Source organism: Falco naumanni, chromosome 1 (assembly GCF_017639655.2).
Source record: "Falco naumanni isolate bFalNau1 chromosome 1, bFalNau1.pat, whole genome shotgun sequence".
In the NCBI taxonomy this organism is placed as follows: Eukaryota; Metazoa; Chordata; class Aves; order Falconiformes; family Falconidae; genus Falco; species Falco naumanni.
Genome location: NC_054054.1, coordinates 106,453,241 through 106,471,513, shown reverse-complemented (window position 1 = coordinate 106,471,513; position 18,273 = coordinate 106,453,241). Strand labels below are relative to the sequence as shown.

The following is an 18,273-nucleotide window of genomic DNA, read 5'->3' as shown; positions in this document are numbered from 1 at the left end:
GGATGGGACAGCCCCAGCACCCCGCGGGGGGAGTTACACCCGGATACCCTTCTGGGGGGGCTTCTAGAGCACGAGGAGCATTTCAGGGCCATTGCCAGTGCAACACCCACAGCATCCAAGCCGCCTTCTCTGGTTGCTTCAACAGCTGGGGTCTCACATGGAGGCGGTGACATGTGGGCAGGGGGTCCTGTCCCACTCGGAGCAGCCCTACAGGGCTGGGAAAGAGGCAACTTTCCACTGAGCCCACGCCTGGGGGCAGGACGTCTCACAGGAACAGGGAAAATGTTGAAGTTGGCCCGGAGCAGTCTGTTCCCACCTCCCGGCCCACTCAGGGATGCTGCAGCGCGGGCAGCCGGGAGCAGCAGCACGGGGTGTTCTGGGCTTTGCTGGGCGATGGAGCAGGAAACCTGCGGGGAGGAAGCGGCTGGATCCCACTGGGTTGAGGGTGGGAGGTTTTGGTGCTTCCTTTCCCCCCTGTCCCGGCCACCCTCTGGCTGCTGCGCCCTGAGGAAGCCTCGCCACAGCGCTTGCTAAGGAAAGCAGTGAATGATACAAAAGGGAAAAAAACCCACCAACACACACACACCTCTGCAGATGGATTTGAAGAGTATCAAACCCAACTGTGTCTTGAAATGACACACAGTGGATTGAAATTTAATGCTGCAGCTGGTGAGGCTGGGAAGGGGGTGGCCAGAGCCGGGCTGGGGGAACAGGGCTCCACCAAGCCCCCAGGAAGGCAAGCCCCACTGCAGTGGCACCAACCACTTTTCCCATGGGACAAAAGACACCAGGTGGCCAGGACATCAGGATGGGGATCAGGATGCCACTTGCAGAGGCATCAAGGTGCTCACCCTGCATGATTCCCCACCCCCCACCCTGCTTTCTGTGCAACTAAAATCAGGGAATGAGCCCCCTCAGCCCAGTACAAGAGCAGAGGCTTGAACCACAGCTGCCCACAGAAGAACCCCATTTCCCTCGGCTGATACCCTCCCTCCTTGAGAGGCAGCACAGGGAGCAAAAAGCTTGAAGGTCCTTCTACACCTGGCAAAAATAAGTATCTCTGGTCCAACAGAGCACATTTTTAAAGCCTTCAGCACATCTCCAGGGATTAACGTTCACCATATATAAAAATATATGTATCTATAAAATGTGGGAAGAGCTGGGAGAGCATCCCTCCACGTGCTCGCTGCTGAGCTGGATAATTTCGGCAGCTCAGACTTTCTGTTTTGGGATGCCTTTTTCTCGACAGCATCTGGTCCATAACAAAAGGGATTTGCTCCCCCAAAACCAACATCCCGGGACAGAGGAGCCCCAGGAACCGGTGTGGGGTGAGACCAGGGAGCCAGGCTGGCTCTGCCGCCCTGATGCTGGTGCAGAGGAGCGAGCGCATGGGGTGAAGGGGATGGCTTACCTCGGGGGGGTCCCGTGGGTGGCACAGGGGCTGCGGATGGGCAGAGCCAGAGCAGAGCTGACTGCTGGGGTGCCGGCTGGGGTAACTGAGGCATTGCCCACTCAGGGGATGCCTGACCCCATCGGCACCCCCACCCCAGCACGGGAACCTCTGGGCCAGCAAATCCCTGGGCAAAGCAAACCTTTACCCTTCATTTCACACAAGCACTGCAGGGGTCAGACGGTGAAGCCAGGACTGAGCCCGGTGAGAAATCCTCCTCCACCAGGAGAGCACAGTGCAGCAAATGCTCCAGAGGAACTGCAATAACGCCCCGAGCTCCAGGAGCAGCAGCTGATGTGTATCTCAATCCATGACTTTTAAGAGGAAAAAGCCAGCTGGTGCACAAAGCAAACCCTGCAGGAGGAATGGCCCGGCTGCAGAAACACGAATGTACCAGCTCCCTGACACGCGGCAGCAGCGGCAAAGACGCCCGGTTACTCGTTTCCATCTGGGACCAATGGGTTCAGCTCATCCCCATCGCCCCTGTGCTGATACCCCAGGTTGAAGTCCCACTCCACAGCCCCAGCTCATGTCAGACATCACCATCCTGCAGCCGCGGCCAGCTGGGAAGCGACGGGACAGCCCAGCCACAGCTTTTTGGAGCGAGAGGTGGATGGCTTTTCAAGAAAACAGCTGGGTTTAGTGCAGGGTTGGTTTTTTTGTTTTGTTTTGTTTTAACGAACAATGAAGTTTCTGCCTGGCCCCATAGAAGAACAGGGCCGGGTGATTCCTGCCAGCTTTCCCCTTGCAGCTCAGCAGGGCAGCAGCAGGAGCCCAGCAGGACCAAGCACTAATTGCATGCAGAGGGTCAGGCGGTGAAGCTGCCCGTTAGAAGGAGGACAAGGCGTGGGATGCACAAACAAGGGCTTTAAACCGCAGTGGTGCAGTGAACCCCTGTGCTTGGCGCCGGAGCTCACCCAGCATGACTGATGGCACCAGTGCCACCCTCCCACACCTGGGCACTGCCTCGCCAGAAGCCACCCCTGTCACACATCACCCACCTGCCTCCCCAGGCTGGATGTGGCAGAGATGCTGGTCAGAGGATGCTCTGTACCAACCAGGTCCCACCGGACACCCAGCTCCGGTGGGACTGTGCAGCATCCCCGAGCCCACCCTGCAGCTCCCTTCCCAGCTTCGCTATTTGCACCGAGTTCTTCCCGATGATTTTTTGGCTTTTCACATCTCTTTTCAGTTCTCTCACCCCATTTGGCTGGTTCTCAGGCTGGCTTTATTTTAATTATCTTTAAAGTTTTAACGGCATCTCAAGCTACCTTTGATGGTTGTTTCTATAAACACTGAAGTTAATAAAATAAAGATCCTTAATGCAGAGGGAAATTAATTTAAGCAACGTGTGCAGGGAGACTCATGCTCGTGGCAAGCAAGTTTTTGGGGCTTAACAAATGTCTCCTAAGTGCTTGCTGCATTTCAGTTCTGCTTTGGCTGCAGCTCTGATCTTCTCAGCACAAGCATTTCTTTTTGCTCCATAAAAACCTTTGCAGCAGGATTTCTTTTTGTGGGAACAGAAAATATTTTCTCTGTCAACGTCTTCAGCAGCTCCAACCTAAACAACGCCGCCATCGACTCCCTCCAGGATGCTGGCCAGATCCCAAACCGTGCCTCCATTGCTGCCTTTCAGTAAAAGAGGGCTAACGTGACCTTCCTCTCTCCAGGAAGGTTATAAAATATCACTCACGGTTTTAAAGGGTACTTTGGGCTTTGTTAGAGAATTCCCTGGGCTTGTCTGGGGGTGGGAAGGTGTTGGACGCATCCAAGCTGCTGTTGAAATATTTTAAAGAGCTTTAACATCCCAAGGACAACCAGTTCCCTGCCTGCCTTGACCCAAACCCCCTCCCATTTTAGAAAATCTCCCCTGGGAACAGGAATCCCGATCCCTGATCTCACATTGCGGCAGCAGGAGTGTTGGGTTATCAAGCTGGTGGTGACAAACCAGTGTCTTTAGGGCGGGATCTCGTTGCCCGTTGAAGGCATCGCTCTCACATGCAACGAAGAGGTACAATGCTCTCCTTGGCACTCACCGCTTGCTCATTCATCTCTTGGTGGCTTCCCAGTTGCCCGCTCCCTGCCCCGCTCTTCCCGTGTCCCTGCCCAGCTCCCCAACATCAGCTCTACCATGGCAATCATTTCAGGACAGGAACGGGGTCTTCCCTACCGACACCAGCAGCTTGCTGGTGCAGAAAGGCTGGTTTTGGTGTCCCCAAGTCACCCTTGGCAAACTCTCTTGCTGGGCTAACACCAAGCACTGCCCTCTCCACGTCTTCCTTAAGTCACAGGATGCTCCTGCACGTTGCTGTCACGCCACCGAGGTTGGGAGAGCAACATCCTTGTCTGCCAGCTCAGGATCTGCTCCCACAGTTGCCTTTTAAACACAAGAGGAACCTGTGTAATTTAGGTTTCCTGCATAAATGTGACCCTCTGATTGCCGTTAAATGAATTAAAGGAACTGCTTTTCCGGGAAGCGTGACTTCCCGCCGCTGAAGGGGACGTGGCCACCAGCTCCGCAAGGCCGGCACGCCGGTGCTCGGCAGCCCACACGCAAGGGAACGCTTTCCTTTGGCTTCATGGCTCAGCCCCATCCTCAGACTTGATCCCGAGCCCAGTCCAAGAGCACAGATGTTTTCATTAGCCAGTCATTTCATCACACAGCTCAGCCCCCCGTTACCTCCGCACGAGCGATGGGAATGATGCGCAGCGCATGCAGGACATGCCTTCGTGGTGGGGTCATTCCCAGGCTGCGATGTCTGGCAACTCCTCACCCTACACAATTCCTAACTCGACTCCCTTGAATGAGCAACCTCCGGGTGTTCACCGCAGATATGCAAGTACACGGTCACACTGGGAACCCCGCGGGAAGGGGACAACCCCAGCTGGGCACCTGCGTGCCTACGGGAGGGGACCACGGTCACAGCAGCCGTGGGCACCCACACGCTGGCCTCGAAAGGCGGGGCAGGCTGAGGGCTGCAGCCTGCTCACCAGCTCCTACTGCTCTGTCCAAAAGCCTCCTGGATCTGTCGGGATGCACAGAAATGTTAAACAAGCAGCGCTCCTGGCTCAGCCTCCCTGGCAGCAACAGCCCTGCCCGTGCCCAGCAGGTCACTCACCATGGGGGCTTAGGGGGGAAAAAAAAAACATTTCAAAGAAGAAACCAAAGCAGAGAGAGAAGATAAACAACTTCCCTGAGGCACGCCCCAGTGGCAGAGCTGGCATTTGCTGAGCGAGCCCAGCTCCAAAGGCACCGTGCAACCCCTTGCGCTGGCTGGTGCTGTTGGGGAAGCAACAGAGAGCCCTCGGGGTGGCAAACACGGACCCTGCCATGCAGCCCCGTCCCCTCCTGCACCTCGCTGCCCAGCACAGCTCCACGCAGGCACCCACGGGCCATTCCCGCTGCCGGGACCAACAGCACCACATCTGCCACCTCTGTGCTCCACATCTACAGAAAATAAATCTCTAAGGCCAAAGAACTAACCTTCGGGAACAGGAGGTGGCACTAGTGCCTGCCTTGTCACTGTGTCACCCTACAAGGACAACATTTGTCAGATTTAAATGTAAGGCTTTGGTTTTGTGGGTCAGAGCACGAAGAGGCAGCTGCTGCTGCCTGCCGGGTGGTTAACTTGGGAGCATCGCCTGCCTGCGCTGGAGAGGAGTCAACTGAGAGAATTCCATGAGTCCTTCTCAATTACCAGGAACATTTCACAACCACGGATGTTCTTATCGGCAAGGCAAAGCTCATGGGGTGAGATGCTGTAATTTAGACCAACTGGTACAATTGCACAGAAAAACAACCAACCCCCAAACAAACAAAAAAAACCCAAACACAGCTTTCAGGCACGGAAGGTCGTCTTCTGCAGTACATCTTCTGAAACAGCCTGGCACCCCCTTCACGCCGGGAGCTGGTACCAGGAACCGGCTGGTTATGGGTAGCAGATGGAAAACAAAGAGAGAAAAGTGGGAACAACCCCGTCTTGGTCAGACCGAGCTGCACACAGGCTCCCTTGGCTCCCCTTCCCACTGCCAAAGTGTTTCAGAAGTCAGTCCAACAGCACCTCGCAGTTGAGATTGATGCTTTCAAAGCCTGTGTCCAAACACAGGAAGGCAGATTCCAAGCCTGGGAAGCAAAGGATTTTCTGAGATACGTAACATGCTGCTTGCACATTGCTGGGGCAAAATGCTGCCAACCCAGGGAGGTAGAAGCAATAAAAAATTTAGTCATGGAAAACGCAATACAGAAAAATGTGTGTGTTTCAAAAGCAGCACCCAGCAGAGCCCCGGCCTGGGCTGGGTTAATTCACCCGTGGTTTGACTCAGAGGGGCTGAGCACGGCTAGAGTGAACCGTTCTGTATTTTGGGCCAAATTTAAGGCAGTGGAGAGGAATGACAGATTAATGTAGCTCATGGAGTAACATTAAGCAAAACTCAAGAGAAAAGTGTCATTAGAATCACACTGTAACACCATCCTATCCCAGCAGCATCCTGGCCGCATCCTTCATACCAGAGGAGCCTCTTTTGGAACAGACTGAACTCGCTGTCACAGCTGCAACGTGCTGGACACGCTGCTAAGGCAGGGCAACGTTGTAACCCCCCAGCTCCAGCTCAAGCAATCGACAAAACCGCAGGCGCGAAACAAAATCCTGCTGCCACCCTTGCAAGACTGTCCCCTTCTCTGCCAACATCCCAGAGAGAAAAGTGTTTGCAGCGCGCCCGAGCCCCCAGCACCTGCCTGCACAGGGGCCACGCTGGGAGGGGGACAAGGAAGAAGCCCCCCCAGCCTGCTGCACCTCAGCTCTTAATGAGAGTGGCCTTTGCCTCTCATTAAACGAAAGCAAATGAAAACATCCCGAGTCCATAGTGGGAGGAAGGGAAAGCAGCCTGACAGGAACACTGAGGCTGGCCGGGAGCTCTGGAGATTACCTGGTCCAAGTCCCCCAGCTCAGGCAGGGTCACCCAGCTCCGTCCCCTTTTAACTCTCAGTTGGGAGAACCGGTATTTCCAACGGGATGGAGAGCAAAGTATGAACTAGGCAGCCAGCACCGCATCCCGCTCCCTGAGCGGCTCCCAGCCAGGTCTGGGACCAGCAGGAATTTGCTCCAGGACAGGGGCTGACTGCCATCTGCCACACCTCGCCACATTCTGGTTGCATTTCTCCACTTTTTCTTCTAAGGTATGACAGTTTCAAAAATACGTCCAGTTTGATCATCCCTCACGCGGCAGGGGTCTGCTAGGCCCACAGCAGCTGCAGGCACCCACCCCTGACGCCCTGTCGTGATGCGACCAGTTAATTATTTTAGGGCACGATTCTCAGCCGGCGTCAATCAGCCCGGCTTGGTTTGACTCCAAAAGCAACAGCTTGTCCACGACAAGTAGAGATTTTAGTAAGTAGTTATCTACAGAACTGGTTACGACAGGACCTTTTAAAAAAACATTTGTGTGCACATTTCTAAACTTCAAGACACTCTGTAAATGTTCTTTAACCCCTTCAGCACACCGAAAGCATTCAGCTTGAATGCCATTTCAATGTCCTACCATCCTGCCATGGCACAACCACCACTGATGCTGCTCAGCTCATCGGTAGGGATTTCCTGCATCTTCTACAAAATTCCCTGTGGCTGTCTCTCTTTCCAGTTATCTCTTTCCCTTTCCCAGCACCAGAGCACAGCCAGGTAGGAGCAGCAGCTCCTTCTCCTCCCTAAAACAAAGCTTCTAATAAAACTTCTCCAGCAAGGACAGCCAAACAATCCCAGAAAAGGTTGGCTTTCCTGGGCTTGAATTTATGAAAAGAGAAACCCCGGGTATTTCAAAGTATCAGAACAGCAGAGGAGTTCTGGCAGCTTGCTCCCCCTTTCTCCTGGAGCAGCGCCAAGAGCACAAGAGCCGCCCTAAGCAGAGCTGTCACTCTGCCAAGACCCCAAGAGCAATGCAGAATGTAAGTGAGAAACACTTAAGAAATGAGAGAGGTAAAAACAATACGCACTTCTTAAATATTCAGGAAATGCCAAGTACTCCGGCCTTTTCTTCTCCAAACCTTCAGGCAAAACCAAGTTTGAAGTGTCCAATACGCATGTACGCTTTCTGGTGCCCCTGACACATCAGAGGACAGCTCTCCTCATGCCATCTTCTCTCCTTCAAAAGAACCAGCAGAGCACATTAACTGGGTTAGGTAACCGACCAGTTAAGATAACAGAAAGCAGCCTTGGGAGACAGGCAGATCGTTTATGCAATATAAAGGACACCGGAAAAAATGGTATCACATAAGCAAGGTGATATTTGCTTTCCATAAACCATTCCTGAGTCAGGTTTCCGAAGAACACACCCAAGAGTAAACAACAGAATGTGAAACCTGCTCTCGGAGCCAGAGGAATTCCTCACCTGTACTTACACCGTCAGAGATTTACTCAGGCAGCAGATTTAAAAATGATTTCTTGACGTAATGCAGACGTCAAAATCCCAGATCCCTTCAAATGTTACTTAGAACTGCATTTTGGGGGCAATTATAGTTTAGCTATCTTAACTGAGACCAAACAAGCTACCCATGCATTTGTACAAGTTTAATATATGTATCCACCCGGAACCAATTTTTATAAAATGGTTAAATATAATAGCAAGTGAACGAGTTCTTGAATCTTCTACAATACTTACACAACAGAAGACAACATGGATGCTGGCAAAAATCCAGTGCAATAACAAATCGGCAGCTCCCAAGATGGAACACCCAACTTCAGAGATCTGTTAAAATATTCTTGCTGGCTAAAGGTATTTGCGATCTGGTTCCATCTGCTTTTCATAAATTTAGAACATGCTTCAATAACTTAATTTTAGAAAAAGACAGATAAAAATGTAAATGCTTGCAGACCAAGGCCACAGCATGTCAAACAATACCAGTGACTGCCAAGAGTAAAAACGCTAATTTCAAAATTAATTGCATGTCACTCCATGACAGGATCTACTTATCTCTTTTGTTTTGTTGCACATTTAGAGAGAAAAATATATCAAGGACTTCCCCCTTCTAATACCGCGCTTACCCAGTCAAAACATACCTTTAGTCTCCAGCCTTGGAATGCATTTAAGATAGATTATCTTTGAGAGGCCACAAATAAATTTTCCATTAATTTCCTTTCCTCTTCAAACATCAAAGAGGCTTAAAATCCCATGAAAATGCATATCATAAATCCCCCAGACACTGGAAGTTATCACTCCCTTTCATATATGGCACAACTAAAGCTTAGAAAGCGTAAATTCTTTGCATAAAAACACAAAATAAAACCATGACAGAAGTGTGTGGGGGGAAGTCAGTATTCTGGTTCAAGGTCTTGCATCTTGTCTGTGAGTCACAAAATTCCCAGGATGTACTGCAAACTTTATTTCTGTTTCCAGTACATCATAATATTTATGAAAGAATGGTCTGCAAGCATAGTATAAAACCAGTGCCATGTGTAACTCACGACTTCATGTGTGTATATATATATAAACACACACAGATAAATGATTTATTATAATCATCAATGCTTTCAACATCAAACACTTGATCCTGAAATCTTTAATCAGGCAAAAGCTCAGTACACAGAAACTTCTGCTTCAACCAGGACCGATTCTCATTCTTCTAAACCGGATCAGGACTTCGCTTCGGTGCTGACTCATTCATTTATTCCACGGTCGACAGCATGTTCACATGACTGTGACTCATCTACATGTAAATATTGGAACAGACGTTCAAAGGAAAAATATACACCTCACGCCTAAATGCTCTTCTGTTTATATTACCAAGAGCCTTAAAATCCAAGTCCAGAGCCTCAAGTGCTGTAAACTGGCCCAACTCACTGATTTCAGTGGCAAGATGATGCAGCTGATTATCTGGTTCTCTCTTTTATTGAGTATGGACCGCCAGGCAACCTCGAGAACGGTGACCCTGCCGACAGGTCCTCTCCCTTCCATGATGCCAACCACCGACCTGGCCAGGGACCAAGTACTTTGGGGACATTACTCTCTGTTTCGATCACTGAAAACAGCCCTTTTCACAAAATGCTCCAAAAGTTGGCTTTGTATTGCAGACCGTATTCTGAAAACCAGTTGGGCAATTCAAAAGCATATGAAAGCAATTATAATTATAGTACTGCTGTGATAATTAAAGCATTGCCAGCTGTATATAAGCCTATTCAAATGTACAGCTGTTACATGGGTAATGGAAAAAATAAAAAAGCTTCAGATTCTGTACCCCGTAATTTCTCAGACTGCTACACTACCAACTCAGTTACGGCCATCCCTGTTCATGACAAAATGCCAAAACAATTGCATCCTTTTCCACGCTTTCTTGTAAACAATTGGTTGCCTCATCACCTCTCAGTAATAACAATTGTAACATATTTCACAATGATGTCCAATACAAGATTAAACCGGTATCAAGTAAAAACCAGGAAAAAAAAAAAAAGAGCTGATTCTCTTCTGCTGAAATAGTCACCAGCTTTGGTCCAGATGCCTCCTACGCTTGGTCGCCTTTGTCTTCAGTTGCCATTGCCGAGTCTCTCTGTTGTTCCTCTGGATCCCCTGGAAGAATACTGGTGACTGTCTGGAGAAGTGACTCAATCTGCTCTTCTGTTAGCCTTTCCTCGCTTTCTTCTACCATCTGCAGGTCAAAAAACAATCTACTGTAATCATTAATCACTTCCTTCCTCAGCTCCAGACAGAAGGACTCAACTAATTGGGAAATACTGTTCTCAATGGATGCAAGACATAGTCTGAGCTCATTACAAAAATATTTTACAAAGTGGAACTCTTACAATATTTAAAAAAAGAAAGAAGAGCTCCATTGTTAACTGCTACAACTGGCATTCCACAATGAGACCCTGCTTTCTTTACAAGGAAAACGCCACAGTCAGAACAGGCTTTTCTCCCTGTTTTTTCCTAAAGCCTCTCTCAGCTTTTCATTCCATCTACCATTTCATGTGCAGACCTACCATCCAGACCTATCTTCCTAAGGTCCTGTGCTTTCACGTTAGAATTGAAATGAGATAACCCAAGAGTGGTTACCTGAACCTCGGCATCTCAGCCAGCACCTAGACTATAAGTAATCAGGCCATAAAAGAAACCACCCAATCCTACAGCAGCTATGCTTTATTGGAAGTTGCTTAGATTGGTAAGATTCTTGAATATAAAGGCATATAAAAGCTCTGAGCAACACAAAACATGCTGTCACGAATCAACAATAAAATTCCCTAAGATTAATTAGGGACCTACTCTCCCTGTGGAGCTGTGGGAACCCTTGTATCACTGCTACCAGTAAAAAACAACTGCCCTAATTTATAGGCAGCTGTTAAAAGGAAAAGCTTGTCAGAGGACTGGAAAGGCAAGCCAAAATAACTCTTCAAACGCAAATGAAACCAATTAGGATCGCGGGGTTTGAGATTTTTTTTTTAATACAAAGTCCTTCAAACTGTCCTTTGAAGAGCGGTGATTTATATTAATTATGGTTCCAAGTCAATGCAGGTTTAATCAGCCCTAGCTACAAACTGTCAGCTATTCAGATGCATCTCGCCTTCTAAAAGGCAGAGTGGTATATTCAATTAACTTTTTTTTCTCCCCAATGTCCTATGAGCCTTCTTTGCACAATCTGATCATCTTTCATCAGCCATTCTCCGCAGATCCTTGACAAAAGGAAAGCAAGAACACTAGAATCCACTTGTGTAGCAAAAGGCAGACAGTGAATATCCATTTGCAATATGACTGTTTCTAGGGTCTATCCCAATCAAAGGATGAAATTCTCTGTGGAGTGGCTTTCCAAGTACCGTTAGTTCAACAACTACTGTAGGACTCTGGCTTGAAAAACAGCCCTGGCTCTCATTACCGCCAGCTGCTTCACTATACACGATGTGTTAAAATGTACCAAAAATCCTCCTAACGCTACCCTTCCATGTAAGCAACGGCTGTAGCTACTGCAGTGGTATCAGAAAATTGCCTGTTAGGCTGCGTTTCGGAGGTGATCATCTCAGCAGCTTGCCTAGCATACCTTGGAGCATCAACATTAAACAATCAAGTATGTTACAGCGCGTACATGCACTCTTTGTGGCCAATACTGCTGACAAAGCCATTACTTTCAGAAGACCTATGCTACTAAAGTTTGTAGAGCATTATCAGCCTGGTTTTGGAACTGGATTCTAGTGTTATTAATTACTGTTGTATTTAATTTTAAAGGTGACAGCCCCATAGCGGCAGGACCCATACAAAGAAAAAGCCTGCATCCTTTGGACAGGCGGTACTGCTTAAGGCAGAATGATGTATCTCTTAGTGGCCAATGTCTCCTGCATTCATTACATCCCACGCTTTCCAATCTTCAGAAAAATGGCACCTTGCCTAGTTTAGATTTGATTTATTGGGTCACACAAAGTCCACCCCTCTTCCCCATTTAAATTTTATCCCTCCTTATACATCTCCTTTCCCTTCCTTCTTCAAACACTTTATCCTTTAGAAGCTTGCTCCAGGTAGCCAGAGTTAAACATGAGGATTTGATCAGAACCTAAACAGGTAATAGTGATTTCTAGATCAGCATCAATTCTTCTCAGCTTCTGCACTAAGGCATGCAGCGGCGATCACTGCTTCTTCGTGCTCTGCAGTGCCGAACGAGGCACTGTCCAATGCGAACAACAACCTCGATGTCACCTGTACCGGCGGAACACGGAAGCCTGCAAGAGTGACAAACCGCAGATACAGCACGGGACAGTGACAGAGGAGCTCTGGGGATTGTTTTGGCAGTTTAAGAAATAACACTTTACCATAAAGTTGGTGAAAGAAAAGAGTCTCTCATGTTTCAGATGCTTTGGGGCTCTAACTGACGTCTCATTATGCTGTTGAGAAAAGCACCTTTTAAAAAGATGCCAGCTAAGTGCACTGAGGAGTGGGTAATGTAGCTCCAAATTCCCTTCTGTTCACAGACTTAGTCCCTGCCAGAGGGAACTGTTAATTCCTTAAACTACTGCAGAAAAATTCATCAAGCTCACCTCTCAGTGCCTCCGAGCCACGCGTCCTCACTGCCAGCTCTCACACTAGGAACTACCCATAAAACAACAACAACAATCTACATTTGGCAGGATGGACAGCTTATTATTCAAGTTGACATTTCAGCACAATTTTGCTGTGATATTATTGAAGAGTTCAAAGGATCAAAAGCATAAGCTGTAAAAATCAATTTTTTTCCCGCTCTTCATGGAAACAGCCTGAGCAGGGACTTAAGGAAACATAAGCCATTAGGAAGCAGCATGTCAAAGGAAAAATTCAGAAATTACGCACAGAGAGCGTGCTGACTCAAAGAGACAAATAAAACTGTCCTAAAGGAAAAATATCAAGGGAAACCAAGTCACTGAGACTTTATTCTAGATTCAACAAATGTTCGGTCTTCTGATTTACAACTATAAGATACCTCTGCTACTGATAGTACTAGGAAATAACATTACGATGCTCAGAAGGGAAATTATGTGTAAGAAAAAGCCTAAAAGGCAGAAAGAAATAACTGTACTCAAGTACCTACTTTTCCCACAAGAATTTTACCGATATATGAAAAGATATCTCTCAAAATGCCTTGCTAACCTCTACCCTGCAACTGGCTGGAACTGCTCAAGCAACAGACTCAAACCGTAAGCAGTCAGGAATGTCAAGTTTATACTAAGAAAACAAAACTGCAAATGTTTTTAATAAGCATATGACATAAGAAGTTTATGTTGGCAATGCCACATGCACCAAATGGAAATAGATTCTCCTCACAGATGATGCCATGTGCAAAGCATAGGGTGTCATCAACGAAAGCTCTGCCGAACTGTGTATTTCCAGTATTTGTGGATTTGTGCAAGTAACAGAATTGGACAATGTTACAGTAACACAATTTATAGATAAAAAGCACCCCCATGTGCAGCTAAACAAGCATTTCTCCTTCTCAGGGCTGAGAGCAAGGATTTTCTTGAACACGAGAGGAAGGCAGTAAGCCATGGCAGCTATGCCGTGTTTCCCAACCTGTTTCTGCTTTTCAGCACTCAGGTCTATACTATCCCAAGACAACTATGGTGGTTTTGTAGCAAACATTACAGCGTATCCATGTCATTCATACATGTGCACAGTATGTATTCCCTGTGAAATGCAACTACATGGTCAAGATCAACTCAGTCAAGTCAGACCTCAGTAATACCTTCTATTTCACGCCAACTAGTAACAGTTATTAAACTCTCACTGCAATATATTCATACAGTAAGCAATATAGCCATTTTCACATTTAGTTTCCCTCCTCAACTAACGCTCTAAACAATATAATTTACAAGATGACCAAAGAAGAAATCAAGGAAAGAAGGAAAACTTCATTTGATAACTTAATTAGCAGAAAATTCTTACAGCTAAAAAAAAAAAGAAAAAAAAAGAAAAAGAAAAAAGAGGCGGCATGTTCCCCCTGCAGCTACTATTATACTTTTCAAGCCTGAGTACCTAAAGCTGCTTCTTACTTTATTGATAAATGTATTGATAAACATATTGATAAACACAGCCAGATCTTCAGAACTGTGGAATATATACAAAATATTTAGGAGGCAGCTGAAGCCACAGTACTGCTCACCTTTGAGAGCAATGCTACCTTTACTTAGAAGTCTAATAAAAATTTTTTCACCTGCTTAAGCACCTTGTAACTGTTAAGACACAGCTTATGTCTTGACTTAATTTCAAGCACTCAACAGGTCCAACCAACTTAATTGGACTTGAAGCTTAAAATTAGGCATTTACTAAATGAAGAATACATCAAGAAAAGGATGTATTCTGTTCTGTCTCTATTCTGTTCTGTCTCTGTTCTGTCTCTCTAGATACAGCAATGTGTGGGCTTTCCAACAGAGTAAAATGAAACATGCACCCAGCATCCACCACTGAATCTTGCTACAAGAGAGTGAAGACGAATCGCTCGCCAACTGCAGAATTAAACACTGGCAGATGCCTTGCTCGGAAACGTAACCGCTACTGGGAACCAGAGCTGTGCTTATTAAACCAATGTGTATGTGGAATATTTTACTACCATGCAGCCTTTCCCAGCTGCACATTTTAACAGTAGCTTTTTTAAATTGAGCGCTGTGTATGCATCTCTCAAAGGAACAAAAAAAACGTAATTACTGAATTGGAACATAATAATAGAATTACATTAAGTCACATTAAAACCTGCTGATAAATTCTCATGGCAGAAAGTAATTTTCAGAAGCTGTTAAAGATTTTGTTTATCAAGAAGGTAAATCAGAAAATAACAGCTAGCCTTTCAAGATGATTTCAAGTATTAAAGTGTTTAGTCATAAAACAAACGTACAAATCTGTATGTTCATAGTGCCATGGAGACATGTATGCACAAAATATGAACACAGACATAAAGAAACACATTCATACTTTTCAAGATTATTTTTTTTTTACTCTGTGAAACAAGGACAAACCTTTTGGGAACATGCTTTCCCTAACTATAACCATAACATCTTTTCTGCTTACCCAAGGAAAAGCAAAGTATAAGAGACTTCATTAATCCTCACTGTGCTTCTTTTAAGCTTTCAGTGCTAATGATTATTTCATGTAGCCTCCTCAGGCACAATACACTGCAAATGTTGAAGAATCAATAAAGCCACCCTGAAGAACCCTAAAAAGTTCTGAAAGAACTGAGAAACTGTCTCAAGGATAAGCAGTATTTGATGGGTAACAAACCTCAGTGTCACAGAACAAAATAACGTGTGGGTTAAAAGCTATTGTTTATTTTAATAATCAGCTAAGAATGCTATTAAAAAATAATCAGTAAACTACAGTGAAAAAGGAAATACGGGTTCTGATCACTTCCAAAGCTATCAACCACATAATTTAACTCCAGTATAGGAGGTACATATGAGACAACGACTGCTATCTCCTCCTTTGAGCAGTAATTTGAAATCGTTCAGCACCAACATCCTAGTAGGAAAAAAGCACATAAAAAAGAAATAAAGTGAAAGACTGAATCATTGGATTAATGTCCCTCAGAGATAACCAACCAACTATGCAAAATATATTGCTGAGAAAATAAAATGTTTAAATTCTCTAACATCTTTTCCAAAGGAATACTTTAAGTTATTATTTTCTATTCCATAATGAGAGACTATCTGCCAGACCAGTTATGCAGAGCACAGATCACGAGGCACAAAAGCTCTCCGAGATGGAAATCTGGTTTTAAAAAGCACAGAATTAAAATCTACTTTTCCATTCAGAGAGAAGAATGTAGAGCAATTTGTTCATTAGAAAAGATGATGCTTAATCTTCAAACCCATCACGGTTCAGCGTTAAGTAAAGCTGCACCACCGTCACGGTTAGATCAATATCGCTGTCTTTTTTTTCCTCCTTTGTGAACCACTGAGCCAGGAACAACATATGTTAAAGATTAAAACAGGAGGTCAAGACAGCAGCAATGTGTACAGTGTTTTCCCCTGTGGGATATGAATTACAATTTCATGCTCCTTTTGTTGCTATTGTTGTTTGAAAATAAATCCTGGCACACTGTCCAGAGAAGACAAATATGAACATTTACAGCAATTTATGTATAAAGACTTACAAAAGAACTTAAGATCAAAAGATCACAACGTAAATTTGCTTTTTAGCTTTACTATCATTTCATCAAAACTGATTTATTGCTTGCATACAACTAAAGACAGGGAATTTTATAGAGGAAAAGTAAAAAACCAAAAGGCTGGAAAGGCAAAAAAGCAACAAGCAGTAGTAAATGTAATTAACCTCTCACATCAGCTATTAAAAGCCTTGCAGGTAAACTTGATTCCATTCCATGGACAGGCAGCACCAAGTAAAAGTTTGAGACATGGAAACTATTTGAGCAAGTGAGTGACACAGATATTGCTTGTATTTTGTTTAAAGCTTTTTGAAAAGTAAGATTTTTTGGCTACATTACATGAAGTGGCCAGAAGTTTTCATCCTCACTTCCTTCTGATTCAATCCCAGGAGTGACTCAAAGCTTTTAAGTGGCAGGGGCAAGTTCAATGAAAAGAGAATCAAGGCAATTTCAGACCTAGCGTTCACTTCTCTGTAGGCTGTCTCTCATCCATCAGCTGCAGGGAACTGACCTGCCTGCATGCAATCTGTGCGCAGTAATCTCCTTGCCGACATCAAAGAAGAAAACGCTGGTAGCCTCCACTGCTCTGCATTATTTTATACCCAAAGATGCTCACAAAAGACAGAGGTTTTGGGGGTTCAAAGACGCTGCACTGCTACCATCTCCTTCCTCTGTCATCACCAAACTCCAAAATTATTGAAGGCAGCGATTGAACTGCAAAATAATTTCCTTGCCATGGCTCCCAGCCTCTGCATTTCACTAACAAAAATGGACAGCAGTTTACTACCAGTTACTGAGGTCAAAAGACTTTGATGTGCCTTGATGAAAGAGTAAATGTACCGCAATTTTGGAGAGGCTTAATTTAATACACTGTTAACAATCCAGTCAAATTATATTACTGTAATAGTAGTTTTGGAGAAATTTGCCCTGGGAACGACAGAGGTATTGCAATGGAACAGAAGTAACTGCATCCTCAATACTGCCCATGATGATACAAATTTGGACTGTTCCCCAAATGGATGAATACTACAATTTTCACAAGTTGTCATTCGAGAAGAGTTACATATCAGACTGACACTGAACTCAAACCTCGTATCTGTACTCTCTAAGTTTTAGCAGTGAGTTCTATCAAACTTTGGCAGTACAAACCTTGCAGTACCTGAAGTAAGCCTTTCTACGGAAACCTGACTTCTAATAAAGGCTTGATTTCTTATACTTGCCTCCTGGACTTCAAACACAACACAGAAGCAAAACTATTTTCAATAGTTTATGGATAGGTAAGATAATGAGGAACTAGGTAGGATAATGAGGGGAGGAGGGAAAGGACAGACAAAACCATGCAGTCACCTGAAAGCAGCAAAAGATTATTGTATTTAAAGAAGAAGAGGGGGAAAAATACCATATTTGGCCCATATGGGAATATAACGAATCTGTGCCTAACCATGTAAAGCTAACAAAGGCATGAGACAGGCTCTACATCACCACTGATGACTAACTTCCTAAGCAAAACTCATGAGGCCTTAATGCTCTTGGTTGGGTTGATGACCCCCACCAATCTCTTCAATCACAAAACACAGTATTAATTTCTCAGCTAGAAGCATTCTTTTATGAGATGCCTTCAGCATGATAATGCCTACTCCTGGGCTATGAAAGAAAAATAGCCCTACTGGTACCTCTTTAATCCTTCCCTTTCTGCAGCAAAATTTGATCCTGTTGCTACACAGTTTGGTTTCAGGATAAGATTGTAAACAGATGTTCTTAATGTAAGAGATCTTTATTAAAATAATATCCTTATTACAATAACCTCTTTATTACCACAGGATTTTGTATTCCTAAGGAGATCCTTCTGAGAATATAACCATCTACTTCTATTTAGTGACAATCCCTCTTTACATCCCTCTTTACATGAGAATTATGCTTAACAGATTGACAATGGCTACTTTCCATCAGGAAGTCTGTTTATATCCATTTCTCATTCCGCACCACTGCTCAGAATTCCTTATCAGTCATTACTCATTCCTTTTTAGCACTTGTGGTTTCACTGTAACGTAAGTCATGTCATCACGGCTGTCAGAAAGTGAAGTACTCTATTACAGAGCACCAGCAAAAAGGTTCTGTTTAAATATATTCTTAGTTGCAATACTGTAACTAACCTTTAATGACTGCATTTTCAATTTTCAATATGTGACACTGAACCAAACAGAGGTGGAGAGTCTGTCCAAGAGAAGGATGG

General features: G+C 45.3%; 1 protein-coding gene across 3 annotated transcripts in view; it reads right to left on the bottom strand.

Moving 5' to 3' along the window:
- Nucleotides 1-8,927: 8,927 nt before the first annotated feature.
- LOC121097733 (CGRP receptor component) overlaps nucleotides 8,928-18,273 on the bottom strand; it is a 33,605-nt gene continuing 24,259 nt past the window's right edge. For all 3 annotated transcript variants that reach the window (XM_040614989.1, XM_040614997.1, XM_040615003.1), the window contains one exon: nucleotides 8,928-10,082. In XM_040614989.1, the coding sequence (XP_040470923.1) occupies nucleotides 9,939-10,082 (144 nt within the window). In that variant the 3' untranslated portion in view covers nucleotides 8,928-9,938. The remainder of the gene's footprint in view (nucleotides 10,083-18,273) is intronic.